This window comes from Calypte anna, chromosome 2, assembly GCF_003957555.1.
Source record: "Calypte anna isolate BGI_N300 chromosome 2, bCalAnn1_v1.p, whole genome shotgun sequence".
NCBI lineage: Eukaryota > Metazoa > Chordata > Aves > Apodiformes > Trochilidae > Calypte > Calypte anna.
Genome location: NC_044245.1, coordinates 118,012,858 through 118,032,106, shown reverse-complemented (window position 1 = coordinate 118,032,106; position 19,249 = coordinate 118,012,858). Strand labels below are relative to the sequence as shown.

Sequence of the window (19,249 nt, the reverse complement as noted above, 5' to 3'; positions counted from 1 at the left end):
TCTTTTTGTTTTCTCCATGGAGCTTCCCATACAGAATAGCTGATAATTTCTTGGCAGGTTAGTTATTTGTTCCCCCATACTTCTAGATATTGCATCTGAGAAGGAGTGATGGAGTGGAGAGTGAGTTGTGGTAACAGAAGTGAAATATGGGGTATCAGTCAAGGAGAAGACAAAAAGCAGTAGAAGAGAGGAAACAGCACAGGCATCTCATGGGAATCATTTGTCACCTGTAGTGGCTGGAAGAAAAGTGAGGATTGTTTCCAGAGTGTGGAGGGGAAACATCAGAGAAGCACCATGTGGTGACTTCTCTTTGAGAGCTTGCTAGGATCAGATTTTCTTCAGGGCATGAAATCCCTTTATCTGTATCTGTTCTGCATCTAAGGAGGAAACACTGATTGATGGGACTGTGATTCTATCTGAAGCTTAGGGTAGCTGTGTGTGCATGGGAGTTCTGCTGTAATGAGTTTTGATGGGATTGCTGCTCCAGAACTTCATCCTCATAATAAACCAGAAACATTCTTGCCAGACAAAATATTCAACAGCTGGTACATTAAAAGAGAAAAGGAAGAGAAGACGACATGACCCTATCCAGGCTGTAAAGCTATTAATACCTGTTTTCTCTGTTATAAATTGCAAAAATGCAATGTGATGCAATGTGCCAAACTTTATGGCTTGAACTTGTGCAGCTTGTGCTGCAGTCTTGTCTTGTTTGGAGATTTGTTTTCAATGTGTAGAGCAGATAGCACACGGCCTCCAGGCTTTTTCAGGTTAAAAAAAAACAAATGAAGTTTGACTTCTGGTTCTACGTAGATCTTATACAAATCCAGGTTAAAATTTCAAGTGCTTCCCTAGCAGATTTACTTGTGAAAAAGAGAGCTGCAATTCAAATAATTTGTAGTTGGAAGAATGACACACTATATTAAAGCAGCACTTTGGTAACTTCTGTTAAAATTATTATAAACACATTGGATCTAGCTGAAGTCCTAGCAAAGATATAACATGCCTTATACAGAACTGGTTTGAAGATCTCAACGGTATTCCCTTTGGAAGTGTAGCCCACTAAGCAGATATTGTAGTTTCATGTTCCCAGACTATTAGGAGCTGTTAAGATCATCTTTTGCTACTGTGGAAAGCCTCAAGTTCCGCAGCATCCTGACAACATCAAAAAGGACAAAGTTTGAAAATTGCTGACTGAAAGCTGATACTGCCCCAGAGCTCTGTGCACAGGAGTGTGTTTGGCATGCGTACAGTTCCTGGAAGCCAAACTGTCATTATAAAATGAAGGAGAGTGCAGCACAACAGCTTAGTATCAGATCTTAAGCTTTATTCCTCTAAATGCCTTTGAAAAAGAAGAATGCATGTCCTGATTAGACGTACATGCTTTGCTTTCCCCTGGAAGCTCGCCTGGAAGTACAGTGTAATAGCTGCGTTCCTTTGACTGTACATCGGTTCTGATTTCACATCCCCTGCAGAAAGAGAGGGGCATAGAGATGAAAAGTTCCTACTTAAGGCAAAAGAACCTGTCAGGCTTCCTGACACATAGGAGAGAATGAGCACTTCTCTCTGCTGCCTTCACCACAAACAGTGAAATCTACTCCTGCCCCTTCCAGTTTCTCCCAGAGAGAGTTTTTTTCATCCCCAGCTCCACTTCCCACAGAGGAAACTGTCTTTATACTTCTTCTGTGTAGGCTTTCCTTTACCTTTCCATACTCCAGAACAAGAGCAAACCTTGGCAGGCAATTTGCTCATGTCCTTCTCATTATTAGTGTTCTGATCTTTGTCATATGGCAAAAGATAGATGAAGAAGGCAGCACAGTGTAACTCACTAATGGAAGAACCACTAACATAATGTCTCACAAAATATTTACATGCTCAGTTTTGACAGGGTGCTAGACATAGACACACAGATTCTCAGTTCTAGAGAAAGCTATTCCAATACTTGTGGCTTCCAGAGGATGAGAAAGAAAAGGTAAATTCAAATCCCAAACAGGTTAGTAACTCAAAGCTAAGCTGTAAGGTGGAAAGAAGAAGAATAAAATACTGAGGTTGATTTATCTACCTTAGGCTAGATCCTTAGTTCTTATAACTGATGTAGCCACAGATTTGGTCCATGGACTTTGGCTCACCCAACAAGAGTGTTTTAGAAGTCATTTCAAGTGATCTCAGTCTGCTTTTGGCATGGATGTGTGCTTGTCTGACACAGATTTTGTAGAGCAGGGCAGGCCTGGTACACTCAGATGGCTGAGTTACTATTTTCACAAAGAGAGAACATTTTCAGTGTGAGAATCTTTTCAGAAGTGAAAGGATTTGCATTGTTTCTTTCTCTCATTTATATTCTGTCATTGAAAGAGATAGATATAGCAGCTCAAGAGAGATAATATCTTTGAATTTTGTGAAAATAATTTAATTCTTCTATAAGGACTTACACATTTAAATTCTGCTCTTACAGGAAAATCTGGTTTTGAGATTGTGGATGGTTTTTAAGAGTCTTCCTCATGAAATTGCCTTTTATTTTATAATGCCAGTATAATGGCAGTATAATTAAGGCAGCAGCTATTTTTGCCTCATATTTTTGCTTTCCCAGTCTCAACATTTTGATAAGTGTAATGCAGTGTTAGACAAATTCACAGAGAATAAGAATGCTTTGCAATAATATTAAAGATACTTGCAAGTTACAGTCTTACTGCCTTCTATAAAAAGAAGACCAACATCTGTAAGAATTTGGACAATGAAGTTTAGCTTCTGTCCAGATGCAGCTGCCAGAAATTGTTAAAATTCCATGTTTACATGGAACGTATCTTTATTAGCAAAGATCTGATTTATAGAAACAAAGGCCAAGGGAAGCTGAGAAGTGCAAGACATTCACTGACACCACCACCTCAGGCCCTGAGAAGTGACACCAGCTTGGTGACATGTTGCTGAGCTGCCACCTTATAAATGTAGCAGCAGAGAGCCAGAAATGTTATATGCACATCTTTTGTATCTTAAAGTTACCTTAATGCTCATTCTAGTATCTTAACTTCTTTAATCATGTTTGATCAGTTTACAGTCCACTTGGCTGTGCTGAGATGAAGAGGGCTGCTGAGGTAGGAAAGTGCTGTTCAACTTAAGCAAAGTATCCAGAAGGCAAGATTTACAGCCAGGTTCATATATGGACTCCCAAGTGGGAAGGCTTGTGGGATCCTGCTTCAGCTTAGCACTTGTGCTTCACTGGAATTAATCATGAGAATAGGGAGAGGAAGGTTTGTGTCCAAATCTGAATTTCTTAAAATTTTCAGTAGTTAAACTGGAGCAATGTGTATCCCTCCTCCCCATTCTAAAACAAATACAAAGCAATGTTTCTGCTTGTAAGTACAATAGTTCTCTTATTGCCCTTTGGCTGCTGGTAATATCATAAGGAGGCTTTTATTAATTCTTTGACAACACTCCAGAGGTTTGAAAAGTATGACTCAGTCTGCTAGCAGAGAATCAAACAATGGAGATTTTAGTGCAGCATTTGTAGTCATCTAATTAGGGAATGAAACCAATATTTATGTTTTATACCATTTCTATAGGTCTTGCTTAAATGTTGTTCGATTTTCTTCCTGGCAGGTGTGATTATTGTCCCCAGTGCTGGTGTTGGTATTGTCCTAGGTGGCTACATTATAAAAAAGCTGAAACTTGGTGCAAGAGAGTCTGCAAAGTTGGCTATGATCTGCAGCGGTGTTTCTCTGCTCTGCTTTTCAACTCTCTTCATTGTTGGATGTGAAAGCATTAATCTAGGGGGAATTAATATACCTTACACGACTGGGTAAGTAGCTTGAAATCCACTGTGGCAAAACCAGCTTTTTGCAGTAAACCTGACAAAGAAATGTAAAAAATGCTGATGGCTGATATATTGAAGAAGTCCCATGTTCAAATGATGTTTGGTGAGTATTGTGATGTAAACACACACTTATGATGTGGCCCTTAAGTTTTGCATCTAGTTTATAAAGAAGCTTAGGCAATAACTCACTTTTTTGAGGGATGGGAAAATGCATTAGAATGGACTACAGTAAAATAAGAATAAAATCCTCTGTATATTGCTCAGAGTTCAGTTGGTGTCCCCAAATGTTTTCTGCTTATGAAAATTGTGAAAATACTAAAGGAATTGTAAAGATTGTATCTGAATAGGTTTATCTATTAATAGTGTTTTGAGTCTACAGTCCTTGTTTGAGAAGAGTCACTTGGACATGTGCTACCAACATTAGTGGCTCCTGAACCCCTTAGTACTTGTATGAATGTCCCCCAGCACTTGCTGGGTCATCATCAAATCAGGGACTAGATCATAACCCTGAAAGGTATGTTAAGGATGAAAAAAAGATGTGGATGTAGGAAGGTACTGGAAGTGAGGGATTTAGGCTGTGACATTAAGAAATTCACAGAAGGGCATTTTTAAAAAATGAGGGATATTTGGAAGGAAGACAGGGAGGAAAAGTTGTGAGAAGATGTTTCATTCCTCAGAAGCCTGATCATGCACTTTTATTGTGGTTTGGAGGACAGTATAGAAGTGCAGAGCAGGAAAAGAGATGATCAAATGGGGATAAAAAGAACTACAGTGGGGCAGTGAGCAAGCCAAGTGAAAATAAAAGAGTAGAAATTGCAAGCAAAGGTGGAAGAAAATAGTCACAGTTTACACAGAGAGTATTTTGCATTGTGTGCTGCTGGGTGTTGCTACATTGCTGTCAAACTCTAATCCTACAGTAAGGAGAACCAGCAACTGAAAGTCATGAGCTGATGGAGAGCTGATTTACTCCTTTATATTCTTAATACCTAGAGTTAAAGCTCAGTGGTGAGGGGCTGGCTGTTGAGGTGAGTAGCATAGTGATATAACCTCATCTGATCATAGTTGGCAGAAGAAGGAGAGAACAGGGGTGGGAAGGGGGTGGAATGCTTTGATTGTCCACCTTCTGTTGATGTTTGTGACAGCTTGTGGGTGTAGATGAAGAAATGAAAACTACTGGGAACTCAAATTTCAGATAGCAATTAATTGATCTCTCTTTCAAGTCAGAATATCCCTGCCTGCCTACTGAGAAGGCTGTAGTTTTCTGTTTGTGAAAAAGTACTTTTCAATTTGAATCTATTTCTAAATAGAAGACAGCAATTAACTGGTATGTAACACATGCTCTTCACATGGGAATTTGAATAGCATCTAATATTTTTTTTTGCAATAAGAAATAACATTTGTAGTAAATGCATATGATGTAGTAAATGCAATGAATTGAAACAGGCATCTATTCACAGCTGTTCTGAAAGTCTGCAATAGCAATACTTCTTTACCACCTTCATCTGATTATTCTTACTGAGGAAAGAGGTGAGAGATGATAATGGCAAAATTTTCAAAAGTGTTTGGGGCATATCAGCTCTCTAAGATCAGTATAAAAATCAGTATGCTTAGACTATGTCACCAGAAATTGAGAATTTTAAAGCATGGTTCAGGAGTTTGCAGCCCCAGCCCTATAGGATTTTTTAATGCAGAGGTTAAATCAAAATTTATTATTAAAATGGTAAGAAGGAAGCATTGCTAGGCATAAATTCATCCCACATGTCTGACAGGATAAGCATTCTCTTAATCCTCCTGGTCAGTCATTTGATAGCTTCAAATCATTTACTTGGTAGATGGCTTTTTAACTCAGACATCAAAGAATGTTGTTGTTCGTGTAGCAAAAAAAGCATGATTTCATTTTGAGATTTTATGAACCACATACACCACTCTCTAGTTCCAAAGCAATGCAGTGTATGGATATCCAAGCCAGTTCTACAGGCTGGATTGGATAGGAGGAGCAGTACACAGTAAATGCCTTGCATGATGCTCTGTCTTAATGTGGCTGTGCTAGGTCTGATGCCTGAGCTACCTGTGCTGACATCAGTCCAGGCATCTCAGCTGCAGTGGGCAGTGCAGACAAACCCTGCAGGAGAAAAGCTACTCTGGATAAGCATTTTGAGTTCTACCGTTCTTTTCTTTTACATTTAAAAAGCAGGGGAGGGTTTTTTTTGTCTGTTTGTGTTGTTGCTTTTGTTGGATTTGTCTGTTTGGTTTTTAATGAACTGAGCCATAAAACAGTACAGAGGAGAAGGGTAAGCAGGGTTTTAGTTAACACAGAGGTCTGTGCATACCAGTACTCACCAAAAAAGGCAATGATATTTCAGTGTGTTTCATAACTCAGTACTTCTCTGACTGTACCAGCTGTGAGGGAACGGATGGGACCTGGAGGCATGCACAGATTAGAATACATTTGCAAGGATTTTCTGCTGTTTTATGCTGGGGACAAGCAGTTTTGCTGCTGTGTGTCATGAGCAGCTCTGTTATCAGGAAGGTCAAGGGCATCTCTGTATTAAACATCCCAGCGTTTTAGAACCTGTTGTTCTATGCCCCAACCTTGTCTATGAAGCATGTTTGACATTTGAAAATAGTGTAAGGAGCCTTATGTCAAACCATTGTAGAGCAACCCTTCTCTTGCACCATAGCCAACATCTGAATGCAAAGTTTTAAATCAGTGAATTTTGTCTTTGTTCAGGCAGCTTTTGAATACCTCCAAGGACAGAGAGTCCACAGCCTCCCTTAGCAACCTCTTCTGGTGCTTGGTCACCTTCATGGTGAAAAAGTGTTTCTTGACATTCAGGGGGAACCTCCTGTGTTTGTGACCATTGCCTCTGGTCTTGTCACTGGGCACTACTGGAAAGAGCTTGGTTCTGACCTATTTGCACCCTCCCTTCAGGTATTTATGTACACTGATGAGATCCCTCTGACCCTTTTCTTCTCCAGGCTGGACAGTCCCAGCTCTCCCAGCCTTTCCTCAGAGCATTGATGTTTCAGTTCCTTCAGCATCTTAGTGGTCCTTAGATGGATTCTGTCCAGATATATCCAAGTCTCTGTTCTACTAGGAAGCCCAGAACTGGACCAGCGCCGGAGATGTTGCCTCACCAGTGCTGAGTAAAGGGAAAACAGCAGAGATCAGCTGCTTAGGTTGTTTTTAGATCTGTCTTTTCCATGTTTTATGGTACAAGGCAACCAAAAAAAGACTCCAGAGGGAGCTTACTCATAATGACAGATTCCTGGATTAGTTTCATTCCATCTCTCACTTTTCTGGTGTGTAATGAATCAAAATAGACCCTTTTGGTTTGCTTTCTCTTGTTCTGGTGGTATTAAGGTTTCAAGCATGCAGTTGACTTACTGAGGCACTTCACAGTAAAAAAAAAAAATTCTATTCTTCCTCTTGTACCACCATTTTGGTTACTGTTATTCTTGTATCTCTTTCAGTCCAAAGAGCCAGTTGGGTCCCTTAACTTGAAAGCAGTGACTAATTAGATCAGAACAATAACAACAAAGAAGGAATCTAGCTAACACAGTGAGAGGGTCCCTTGTTTGACAGCTACACAAAAATTGCCTCATTGCTGCGAATCCAGCTGCTTGCCAACAAGGATACTGCAGATCTTTGCCACCCAGAATGTCCTTCAATACCAAATAAAAAATATTGCTATCAAATTAGGATAATCCTTTTATCATATAGCTCAGTATTGACATTATAGAAACTATGTGGTGAGAGGTTATCCCTTTTTTATTTCCTTGGTACTGTAGGTTACTACTGCGATCTAAATAAATATGAATAAAGCTATGTGCCAGTCAATTCTTTGTTTAGATGTTGCCAAAATATAATAAGGCACTGTTTTTTTTGAGATTGTAGCCTCATGGGAAGAGTGTCCACCTTTTTTTCTGATATGTGTGCATTGACTGCCAGCACAATGTATCTGAAATAACATATCATAGCTCTGAAAACTCTAGGTGATAAATCTTGCCTTATACTTTCCCCTTTCTTACTTTATTCCTATACCACAAGCCTCCCACAGAGTAATAGTTGGAGAGAAAAACAGGTTTTAGGAAACAAAAAATGTTAGGAACTAGAGTCTCTTTTATCACTAATCACATCTAATAAAGGTCTCCTTTTTTATTAGCTTTACCAACATAGTGTCACGGAGACACAAAACAGTCTCTCCAAAAAGTGAACAAATGAAATTTGTCAGATGGAATTCTGGGTTTTGTCCTAGCACTTGCAGTTGAATCTTATTAATGAAAGGAGCAGCCTTGCTGTCTGTAGTTGCCAGGCAGAAAGGGATCTGAGAGTCTGGATTGACAGGAAGCTGAACATGAGCCAGCAGTGTGCCCAGGTGGCCAAGAAGGCCAATGGCATCCTGGCCTGGATCAGGAACAGCGTGGTCAGCAGGTCCAAGGAAGGGATTCTACCCCTGTACTCAGCCCTGGTGAGGCCACAGCTTGAGTCCTGTGTCCAGTTCTGGGCCCCTCAGTTCAGGAAGGAGATTAAGGTGCTGGAGCAGGTCCAGAGAAGAGCAAGGAGGCTGTGAAGGGATCCAGCACAAGTCCTGTGAGGAAGGGCTGAGGGAGCTGGAGGTGTTCAGTCTGGAGAAGAGGAGGGTCAGAGGAGACCTCATCCCTCTCTACAACTCCCTGAAAGGAGGGTGTAGCCAGGGGGGCATCAGCCATCAATAGGACAAGAAGGCACAGACTTAAGCTCTGCCAGGGAAGGTTTAGGTTGGATATTAGAAAGAATTCCTTTATAGAGAGGGTGATCAGGCATTGGAATGGGCTGCCCAGGGAAGTGGTGGATTCTGCATCCCTGGAGGTTTTTAAGAAGAGACTGGATGTGGCACTCAGTGCCATGGTCTGGTAACCACAATGGTTGTGGATCAAGGGTTGGACTTGATGATCTCAGAGGTCCTTTCCAACCTAGCTGATTTCTATGATTCTGTGAACAGTTCAGGAAACAGTGTTGTTTGGGGCACGTTTCTGTTGGTGTGCTCATGCATCCTGAGAGTCCTTGGCAGCTCATGTGAAGCAGTGCTGCAAGCTGACAGCATCTGCACCCACTGAAACAAGCAGGGCAGCCTATTCTCAGGCATCATATGTGTCTGCAGCAGTAGGTGCATTGAAACTAAGATGCTTTTCCCACACGCCAACTCACAAGCAGAACTTCCTGGCTTTGGTGCAATTTCTATAAAAACCTGCTCCTTCCGAAATGATAGAGTTAAATCTGCAATGTGTCATGCAATAATTAGGGTATCAATGCTCTGTTTTCCTTTGTGGTGAGTTGGCAGTCTCCCAGTGTGAGAGGGCAGGATTGAGTACTATGGTTGAACTTATTGCTGGAAAAACACATACCTTCAAGATAAAATGATCCCCTCCAGGGAGAAGTCTTCAGAGAAATCTGCTATAATATGTGGTATATGGTAGATCACATGTGATGAAAAAGGGTTACTTCACGTCACCAGCATCTGAATTCCTTCATCCTTCATTAGTTTCCCATCACTGAATGAGGAGTGAGCAATTAGTGAACCCTGAAGGTAATGAAGATGAAAGTATGAACCTCCTAAAACTGATAATAAGCTTTTGTAAACAGAGTAGATAGATGATTTTGTGTTATCACATGTTCTTGAAAGGATGAAAAAACCTGTCTTTTTGCATGCAAGGCATTTTTAGTAGACAACAAAAAAATTGGCAAAATAAAGAGGTACAAAAAGGTGATGAAAGCTGAAGAATCACAGTTTGCAGTAGTTTGTGATTAATTTGAGCACGTTTGCTTTGCACTTCAAGGAGAAGGATCTTGGAGTCCTGGTGGACAACAAGTTATCCATGGGACAGCAATGTGCCCTTGTGGCCAAGAAGGCCAATGGTGTCCTAGGGTGTATTAAGAAGCGTGTGTCCAGCAGATCAAGGCAGATTCTCCTCCCCCTCTACTCTGCCTTGGTGAGACCTCACCTAGGGTATTGGTGAGGACTCATCCAGTTCTGGGCTCCCCAGTTCAAGAGGGACAGGGATTTACTTGAGAAAGTACAGCAGAGGATTATGAGGATGATTAAAGCACTGGAACATCTGCCTCATGAAGAAAGGCTGAGAGACCTGGGGCTTTTCAGTCTGGAGAGGAAGAAGAGTGAGAGGGGACCTAATTAATTTGTATAAATGTATGAGGGCTGGGTGTCAAGAAGAAAGGGACAGCTTCTTCTTGTTTGTGCCCTGTAATAGGATGAAGGGTCATGGATTCAAGATAGAGCACAGGAAGTTCCACCTCAACATGAGAAAGAATTTCATTTTTGTAAGGGTTACAGAGCTCTGGAACAAGCTCCCTAGAGAGGTGGAGTCTCCTTCTCTGAAGACTTTCAAGACCTGTCTGCTTGAATTTCTGAATGACTTGCCCTAATTTTGTTCCTGCTCTGGCAGGGAGGTTGGTCTCAATGATCTTCAGAGGTCCCTTCCAACAACTGACATTCTGTGATTCTGCAATCTGTAAACTTAAGGCTTCTTCTGGGGCAAACAAAAAAATGCCCCTGAGATTAAGTTATTACAGTGGGCTCAGTTCAGTTTCCAGTTTCGTTCTAATTCTGTGCATGCCTGATTTCACTCACCTTTGTTTTTAAGCTGATTTCCTAATGTCTCTGTCATGGTAATGTTCAGCAATGCTTCTGATGTGAGTTAGCTACATAGGCTGAGTGAGCAAGGAAAGCAGTCTCTCCTGCCTGTGAAGCAACACAAACCATCTGCTGCTGAGAAAGGTTTTACATGATGGAGGGATAAGAGGTTAGAAAAGTGCCTTGCAAAGGGTGGCAGAGGTTGGAGAGGGAAACCAAAGCTTTGCCTTTCTCTGCAGCCTGGGCTGGAGGACACGTCCATGCTAGCAGCCAGGATGTGAGCATGAGGGTGCCCCAGGCAGGCTGAGTATAGCGTATGCCTCAAGTGTATGAGTTTATGCCTCAAGTATACAGGCATCTGGGACATTCAGCAATGTCCCAAGTCTGGGAGCTTGTAAAATTCCAAAAACGCTGCCACTGATGGTGTGAAAAACTTCTGTCACCATGCTGCTGAAATCAGTATGTTCCCAAGGAATGTCTTGATGATTTGGTATTTTCCGTCAGAGAAAGGTTCTGTTGAGAGATTACTGGAAAAGTCTGACTGTTGCTATGTGATGTGTTACTGCATACTGCCTTCTGGAATCCAATGTGATATAATAAGACAAGTTTCAGCTGATAGCTGAGAAGGCGACAGAACCAGTACCAGCCCTGGATATTTAATTCCCTGCTCAAGCCACAACTTGTTTCTAAAACTGAGCCTGGGTTGTTTATGGCACAAGAAAGAAAACACTCTGAAATGCTTTGGTTAGCAGCCAGCTAGACCATAAAGTGTAAAAGAGCATCACAAACTAAATTTGTGAACCTGATTTGTGTAATCAGTAGACAGTCAATAAATATTTAAGAGCTACTTAGTAACATTTGATCTTCTGCAGAAGTGCCCAGCTGGAGAGACAAGCATATTCAGCAAAAGCAAATAGTGGTGTATAAATACATTACAAATCAGTCAAGTGGAAGCCACTAAGCAGCAGTCGTTGTGCTTATTGTCACTAATGACAGGAGATGAGGTGATGGATGATAAAGGTGACTGTTGCTGTGTGTAGAGAGGTCTAATCGGAAGATGGGAGCAGAAGAGCATCCCTTGCGTTCCATGGGATAGTTGGGATGCAGTAAGTCTGATGGTAGCTGTTTACCTTTACAGTGGTCCTGCCTGTGCATTACAGATGTGAAGGCAAACAGGATGTGGGGCTCTGCAACCTCGACATCCTGTGAGCATGTGTACAGGATCTTGGGGATGCAGCCACAAACTCAATCCAGATTCCTGTTCAGCACCTGCCTGGCTAAGGAGGTGCTAAAATTCCCTGGATATCTACTGATCTGTTTAGAGCAGAAATACTTGTGCTGGTTTTAAACAGCAGTGGCCTCTCTGTGGCACCATTGAGCAATACTGAGAGCAGGGCAAACAAGGCAGCACAGTTAATTCAATATTATGCTGCAGTGTCCAGTGTGGAGGGGTTGTGCATACCAACAGAATTCCCAAGGTAAGATTTCTGCTTACAGCGCATGTGCAAATATTCATGGCCCAACAGAGCTCAGTGCTTAGTTCCTGTTGAAAATCTATCTGTATTTGTGGATTCTGCAGGAGTGAAACTAGAATTTGCTTTCAGAATTCAGGTCTTCCAGATCGGGCTGCACACAGATCACAGGCAGTGTTAGTATGGGAGTGTCCACCTCTCCTTAGCACTCAGGTGTGAGAAACCAAAGAGCAAAGGGCACATTCTTCTCCTGGAGATGAGGATTTTCATATATATATTCTAGTATGTAGAAGAGACCTTTGAGTTTTGCTCTTTCAACCTCTCCTCTTCAGCCTCCTTTTCAAGGTTGAATCCCATTCAACTTTGCATGGATTACTTCAGTATTCTTTGGCAGCTGGGTTTTCCTGTCTGTTAGCGGACTACTGGATAAATGATGCAGTGGAGGACACTTTTTGCTTCCATTTGTGAAAAAAATATCAGCTGGTTTATCAGCCAGGAAGAAGAAGGAGGACACCTTGCATCGTGGAGCTAGGCAGATCTCACCTCTTGGGAGAAGATCTGTGAAACACTGCTGAAAAGTATTCAGTATTCAAAGTAAACTTTCAAACTAAGCTAATGACACACCAAAGGGTTCTGGTACTACTGTATTAAAGCCCATGAGAAAAAAACAAAACAAAACAAAACTGCATTATTAAAGCATCACTTCTCTTCACTATTCAGCTCCCATGTACTTTAGCTATAGCCATGCAGACAACAGACTTCATGGCCCTGCCTTCTGAGCTAAACTAAGTCTCTTGCTATTGTGACCACTGTGAAGGCAGAACTACACATTGACTGAAGAATGTCTTAGGGCATATTTGAAATATAAGAATTTTTTTTAAAACCTGGATTAAGCATATTTTTGACTCCTCAATCTCAGAGATTAGTATAGTTACTTGTTCTCAAGGACTATTGAACTTAAATTATTGTTTGTATTTGGGCCAAAGTTCTCCATGTGACCAAATGTAGACTCCAGTGTGCCAGGTGCAGGTGTTTAAGCTGCTGCAACTCAAAGATGAGAAGGAATAATTTGAAATATGTGCAGATCCATAAGGGGTGTATGTGTGTTTCCACAGATCCTCCTTTATTAACACTGGCTATTATGTTTAACAGTTACTGTGGAGAACTACCTAGCTGTGTGTTTTTGCTAGGAAATTGATTGCTACAGAAAGAGGTTACTCACTGACCTTATGTGCTGCAGCCTCTACCCAGCAATTTATTCAGAATCTGCCCCTGAACTCCTTATGTTCCCAAGAGCACCATAACCACTGCAGAAATGAATGGCAGATACAAGGGAAGAGAATGGAGGAAAGGAGGAATGGATAGAGAAACCGTAGAATGGAAAAAAAAAAAAAAGAGTAAGCAAGAGAGGAACCTGTCTTTAAAACCTTCTGAAGGGTTATTCCCCTTGGAAGAAATAGCTTTGGTCCTGGTCTCTGCTCCAAGTTTTTCTTACAGATGTGTCAGTAAAGAGGTATGAGGATGAGGAGGTATGAGCAGGATTGGGATCATGTTCAGGTTCAGCAGGAAAGATGGGAAGTGTTGTTCTGGAGCTTGCTGATAAGAATGCCTGGTAAGGACATGTAGATTTGAACACCTTCATGTTGAACAGAGAATCCCATTGTTCCCATCTCAGGAAACTACAGAGCTGATGAGGAAGAGGAAGCTCCCTCCTGCACATCAGAAGAGATCTGTTATAAATCCATGAAGTACTGTTGTGTTTCTGGAGGAGGTTGTCATCACAAAGAGGCATTTTTTTGCATTGTGTGTAGGAACTTGCTGGGCTGTCTGCAGTGGGCACTGGTATTACTATAGAGCATCAGGGTGTAGAGTGCATCTTCCCCACTTCTAGGAGCTTCTTCACCTGAGTTAAGGAGTTTATCTGACTGAGTTTAGGGGGAACTTTGTCACTGGTAAGAGCTCTTCTGAAGAAGGCTGGAGGTGAGGTTCTGCCCCACCTTTTTCTTGGACTTTTTGGTCAGTGGACTGATCATTATCATCATCGTCTCTGGACCCAGTTCTAATTTTGTCTTGCTGTCAGTCTCAGCTCCCATCTCACCTGTCCTGGTGAGGTTGCCAGCCAAAAAGTCATTGGAGGGAGGTCAGCCCCTTCCTTCAATGCTCTGAATTTTGGGAGATTTTAGAAGCATCAGCTGTCTTTATTCCTTACAGAACCTGCCTGTCTGGCCTTGGCACTTGGAAGGATTAAAAAGGTTTAGATATTGCAAATTACAACTCATAAAGAATGTGGTTTGAATGACCCTTAAAAAAAAACAACTTGTGTATTGCAGTACTGAATGTTGCAGTGCCTAACATGGATATTGTGAGACACAAAATAGTAGTTCCAAGCCTAGAGTGCAGCTATGACAGAAAGCAAGACTTACATTTAAGAGTAAAAACCCAGAAAAAGTAAACTATACATTGCAGGAGAATATACATTGCAGTTCCTGAAAACATGATAACATGGGGCTTTCTTAACTTACAGGAGAAGCTTCAGGTGAAAACATTGATAACATGTTTTCAGTTTTCAGTTTTCAGTGTCTTGTAATTACCTTATGCAGTGAAGAAGGAGCAAGGGCGCAGAATTCAGGAACCTTGATTTCTTTAGACAGAAAGGTATTTAGGAAATACGAGCTAGGCTCCCTAGCCTCAGCCAGCCCTGTCACTTGGAAATAAATTGGTATGAATAAGGTCATTCAGGTAACTTTTCCACTGGCTTAATGCATTAATGTTGCTGCATTTTAAACCCAGATGAAATTCCAAGTGAGATGCGGAAAACTGAACGGGCAATAACTCCACTGCAGATTCTGCTCTTCCATTTATTGTTAATTTAGGAGCCTGAAACAAGACAGATCATGGCAAGTGCAGTAAAAATAAGTATAAATACAATCTGGGCCCTTTAAAAGTTCATGCTTGCTATAGTTTGGCCATGCAATGACATCAGAAAATACCTTACTAGATGTATTGGCATATATGTCTATGTGCAATATTGACTTGTTTTTTTTTTTTAATCTGAGCTAACATGTTCAGTAATGGCATGGATAAAAGCTAAGACTATGCTTATACTTTCAGGTATCTTCTGGCGTAATGCCTTCAAGTAATATTAGATGTGGTAAAATTAGATTGGTTAACATTAGATGGGATTTGTTTAATTGGAACTATAAAATGTCACTAGCACTTTCAAATATGTTCATGTTGGCCCCAGGAACACCTCAAGTGCATTTTTTCAGGAGCCTTCATGTATTCAGGATTTACAAGTAGTGGAAATGGGGGCTGTCAGATAATTCTAGTAAAAGCCAGATTCCAAACAAACAACAGCTCATGTAATAGGCTCTGGACTGTCAAAAAAATCCTTGCTGTTGAATATTGTGGTTTCAAAAAATCTAATACCAATGGGAGAAGTACAAGGTAAAAAAAAAAGGTTTTATTAACTAAAAATTCACACCAAACTCAGAAAATAATTTCAACTGACACTCATTAGAGGCTAAGGGAATAGTTTTCTGGAGTTAAGTCTTTTCTGGAGTAAGTAGCTTGCCCCATTTTTTCTTTTTCCTAGTATTATTCCTATGGCTACTGCAAAAGCCAGGATACTGGTGAAGACAATCCTTGTCTCAAAAACCATTTTCATATATTTCTAAGGTTTTCACGGAAAATGTATACATGCAAAAATAAGTTTTCAATTGGCCTTTAGCCAGCTAAGAAAAGAAACAAATTCTAGAAAACTCAGCTGGGCAATCCCAAGAACTGAAAAGCACTCTTGTAGCATTCATTAAAAGTAAATTCATTATAAATTCATTGAAAGCATTCATTAAAGTAAATGGCTTTTCAGATCAGTTGTCAGAAAAATATGATATGTTATGATCATCAACTAATTCCTCATTAATTAGGAACTTCTAGATAATAGAGTTTGACACCTTCCATCCTCTGATATTAGCTTTATGTACACTGAGTCTGGTTACCCTAGTCTGTTTTTAATTTGGGAATAGCATTATACATTTTCTCTTTCTTTAACTCTTCCTTCTAATTCTGTTTCTCCATAATCAGAATTTGTATATACAGCTATGTAGGGGGGTTTACTACTCTCTTATTTCAGTGAGATTGCCTTTGTGTCTGCTAATATATTTCCTTTGTTTTATATTCCAAGCCCTGACCCTACCCTGGAATGTCAGAAATCCAGTGTAACCTTGGGCTTTTCTTCGGAGCAGGGAGTATCTGGGTGTATCCATAAGGGTTTGTGCCCCAAGCTGGGCATTTTTAAGTGACCTGAGTGTTGTTTTGGGCAGGGCTGAAATGATACAGTGTGTAAGACAGGAGGTGGTTAATTTGATCACTGTGACTTTGTCAACCTGAATCAAAACATGTGATGGTGACACAGCACCATTTGATCAGTGCTTTTTTGGGTTTTGGTTTTGTTTGTTTTCATTTGTTTGGGGTTTGTTTGTTTGTTTGGATTGGTTTTTCCCCTTTCATCTTCTAATGAAGAGTCTGTGATCCTACAGGTGTGGATGCTGCTATTGCTAAGGTCTTTGTCACTTCTGGGTTGAGCTGCACAACTGATGTGGTAGAGACATAGTGGAATTATATATTTTAAAACCTTGATTTCATCCACGAGTAGCACATTGGCACTCTCAATGGTTTGTGCTGGCTTCCCCTTGGCAGCTCAGGATATCACGTATTGCTTCTGTCTTTTTGCCATGCTTTGGGACTCTCAGCACCCACAGCAGATCAGAACTGTTTCTGAGTGAAGATGCTCTCTCCAGACAGAGCCCAGACATGCCATGCAGAGGTGTTAGTTGGAGGACAGGGTTCATCAGGAGAGACCTGCAGCTGTCTCAGTGCAGTTCTTCATTTGGGTCTTGTTAAATGAGCCACTGAGCTCAGATGAGTGCCATGAGATGCTGCTTTCTTTGGGGTCTCTTTGCACATTCCTCACATGGTGAGGACGTGCCCAGGCTGGCGTGGCACTTGCCTGTGAAGAATTGATGCACTTCCCTGCTGAAGCAATTGAGATATGTTCAACCACTTGTATGTGATAAATAAATAATTTATCACAGCAGTGATAAAGAGTGAAGAGTCTGCTTTTTGGTTTGTGAATGTCATCCAGCTTTCAAATTGGCTTTAGTTCCTTCTGAGTGTACCACCAAAGCCTTCTGGGAAGAACTTAGAATGTTGGGCTTTGGCAAGGTTTTGGGCAGTGGTCCAGGGAAGTGGAGTAGTGGTCCTTTTACAGACATTTAGTAAAAGCACAGTGCTGCTCCAGATCTAGAGAGCGTCCTGTAGGTTTCATGTAAATGTATAAATAATCCAAGCATTAAGTTTTCTGAACAGTTGGTGCTATGTGGGAAGAGATGCCTATTAGTTCACATAATGCTTACATCTCATCATGGAGCCCTTCACTACTAATCAACAACAAACTGCTGTAGCTTAGTGTAGACATATGAAGTAGTGTTTTCTTGAGTCTTAAAAGAAAAATATAGGGGAAAAATACAGCTATTACCTGGGCAAATAAGGCACAAGTTTTAAACTTTGCTATTATTTTTGTAATATATTTTTAGTAGATGGCAGAGATGCCTTGGGTGTTCTTATGTATTGTTTAAATAATGTGCATAACCTAGAATTAATGCAATCTTTTTCTGATAATCAACTCTCTGTTCTAGAGTTAATGAGTAGGATGTTTTCTCCTTCTGTACAGCAGGATATCTGTGCTTGCCCTATTAGCATGTTCTTTTTCCTTTCTTCAGTCCCACTCTTGCCATGGCCCACAGGAATCTGACTGGGAGCTGTAATGTTAACTGTGGATGTAAGATTCATGAGTACGAGCCTGTCTGTGGATCAGATGGAATAACATATTTTAATCCTTGCCTAGCTGGCTGCATCAGTGGTGGAAACCATAGCACAGGGGTAAGTGCTTCACCCACCCACCCACACAGAAACTCTGAGTAACCCCTTGGGACTGATGTGGATCAAAGACTTCTCAATTTCAAGCACAATCAACCCCCCTCTAAGCTTCAGAGAAGTTGCTCTGCAGCTGACTCATGCAGGAGTCTTTGCATGTTTTGAAATGTTGGTAATGCTACTATTTCATGGTCCCCCCTTTCTTCCAGTTAGCAACAGATGTAAGGCACGAGTTCATACTCCAATTAAATGCATGTGAAGTGCCACGGGGAGGGCTGTTGTTTCCACTACAGACTCTGAAGCCCCCAATGGCAGTGGCTTTGCTAGGCTCAGAGAGGGGACTTTGAGTCTGTGTCATCTAATTCAGCTTTCCACTAACACAGGCAGCCATATAACACTATCATTCCCCAAACTCATCATCATGAATGTTAAGAGCAATCTGAGATTTTTCCTACTTCCCTCTCTGAATGGAAGGGAGAACTTAACCTTCCTGTAGGTGGAAGTCTCTTAAACTTATGTTTAAATTCAACATTGACCTGTTGAAAGTCTTTGAGTCAGCCTCAACGGACCTGCAGCAATGCATTGATGGATCCTTTGTTTGCATAGGTAGGTAAAGGTTGCCTGTGTATTCTGCTCTCATAAAATAGTTTGACCATTCTCCTAGCATGTATCTAAACCTTTTCTAGGCTAAATTAAGTGATTGTCATTAAATTCAAGTAATCAGAACTTGAATGATGATAATAATCCACTTCCTTTCCTAGAAGCACATTTCCTGTTACAGCCCAGGCTTTCAGTTGTGCTGGGCAGGGGAAGAGCATCCTGATAGTAAAATTAAACCATGGAAATCTGACATTTTCCAGGACTGGAAAACAGTTGAAAAGCAGGATTTGATCTAAATATCCACTGAACATTATGGTCATGATTGCTTCATACAAAAAACAAACTCTTTAATTCTTCCGTTGCAGAACTGTTCTTTTAAAAAGGATAGTTAAGAAGGATAGGAAGTAATGTAAGCATTGATTTTCTCAGGATTTGAATGTGCTTTCCAGAAAGCTTTTTTGTAATGTACCAGTCTCCCTATTGGCAGTCCTGATCCAGCCTGTGAAGCAGGGGTACATTAGGTCCAGTGCTGTGCTTTCTCCAGTTGACTGGGTAGTGGTCTGAAGATGCAAGTTCACAGATAGGTGCCACTGAGAAAAGATTAATTTCCTTTACAGTTTCTTTTTTTTAAGAGTATCTTGCTGTTTTTTAGTACAAAATTGCTTTAGCCCAATTGGAAAAGCCTGCAATATGAGCCTGTCTGGGAATAACTTTTAGTGTCTATACAAATATTATTTGTGCTCTGCTGGGTTGAGACATACACTTGATCCTTGCTGCATTTCCTTGGATGCCAAACTGGCAATATT

The 19,249-nt window shown here is 40.9% G+C and overlaps 1 protein-coding gene across 1 annotated transcript in view; it reads left to right on the top strand.

Moving 5' to 3' along the window:
* The window catches only part of SLCO5A1 (solute carrier organic anion transporter family member 5A1), a 74,145-nt gene that overhangs the window by 47,007 nt on the left and 7,889 nt on the right, over nt 1-19,249 (top strand). Inside the window, exons 6-7 of the mRNA XM_030444695.1 lie at nt 3,592-3,790; nt 17,690-17,849. Coding sequence (XP_030300555.1) covers nt 3,592-3,790; nt 17,690-17,849 — 359 coding nt within the window. The remainder of the gene's footprint in view (nt 1-3,591; nt 3,791-17,689; nt 17,850-19,249) is intronic.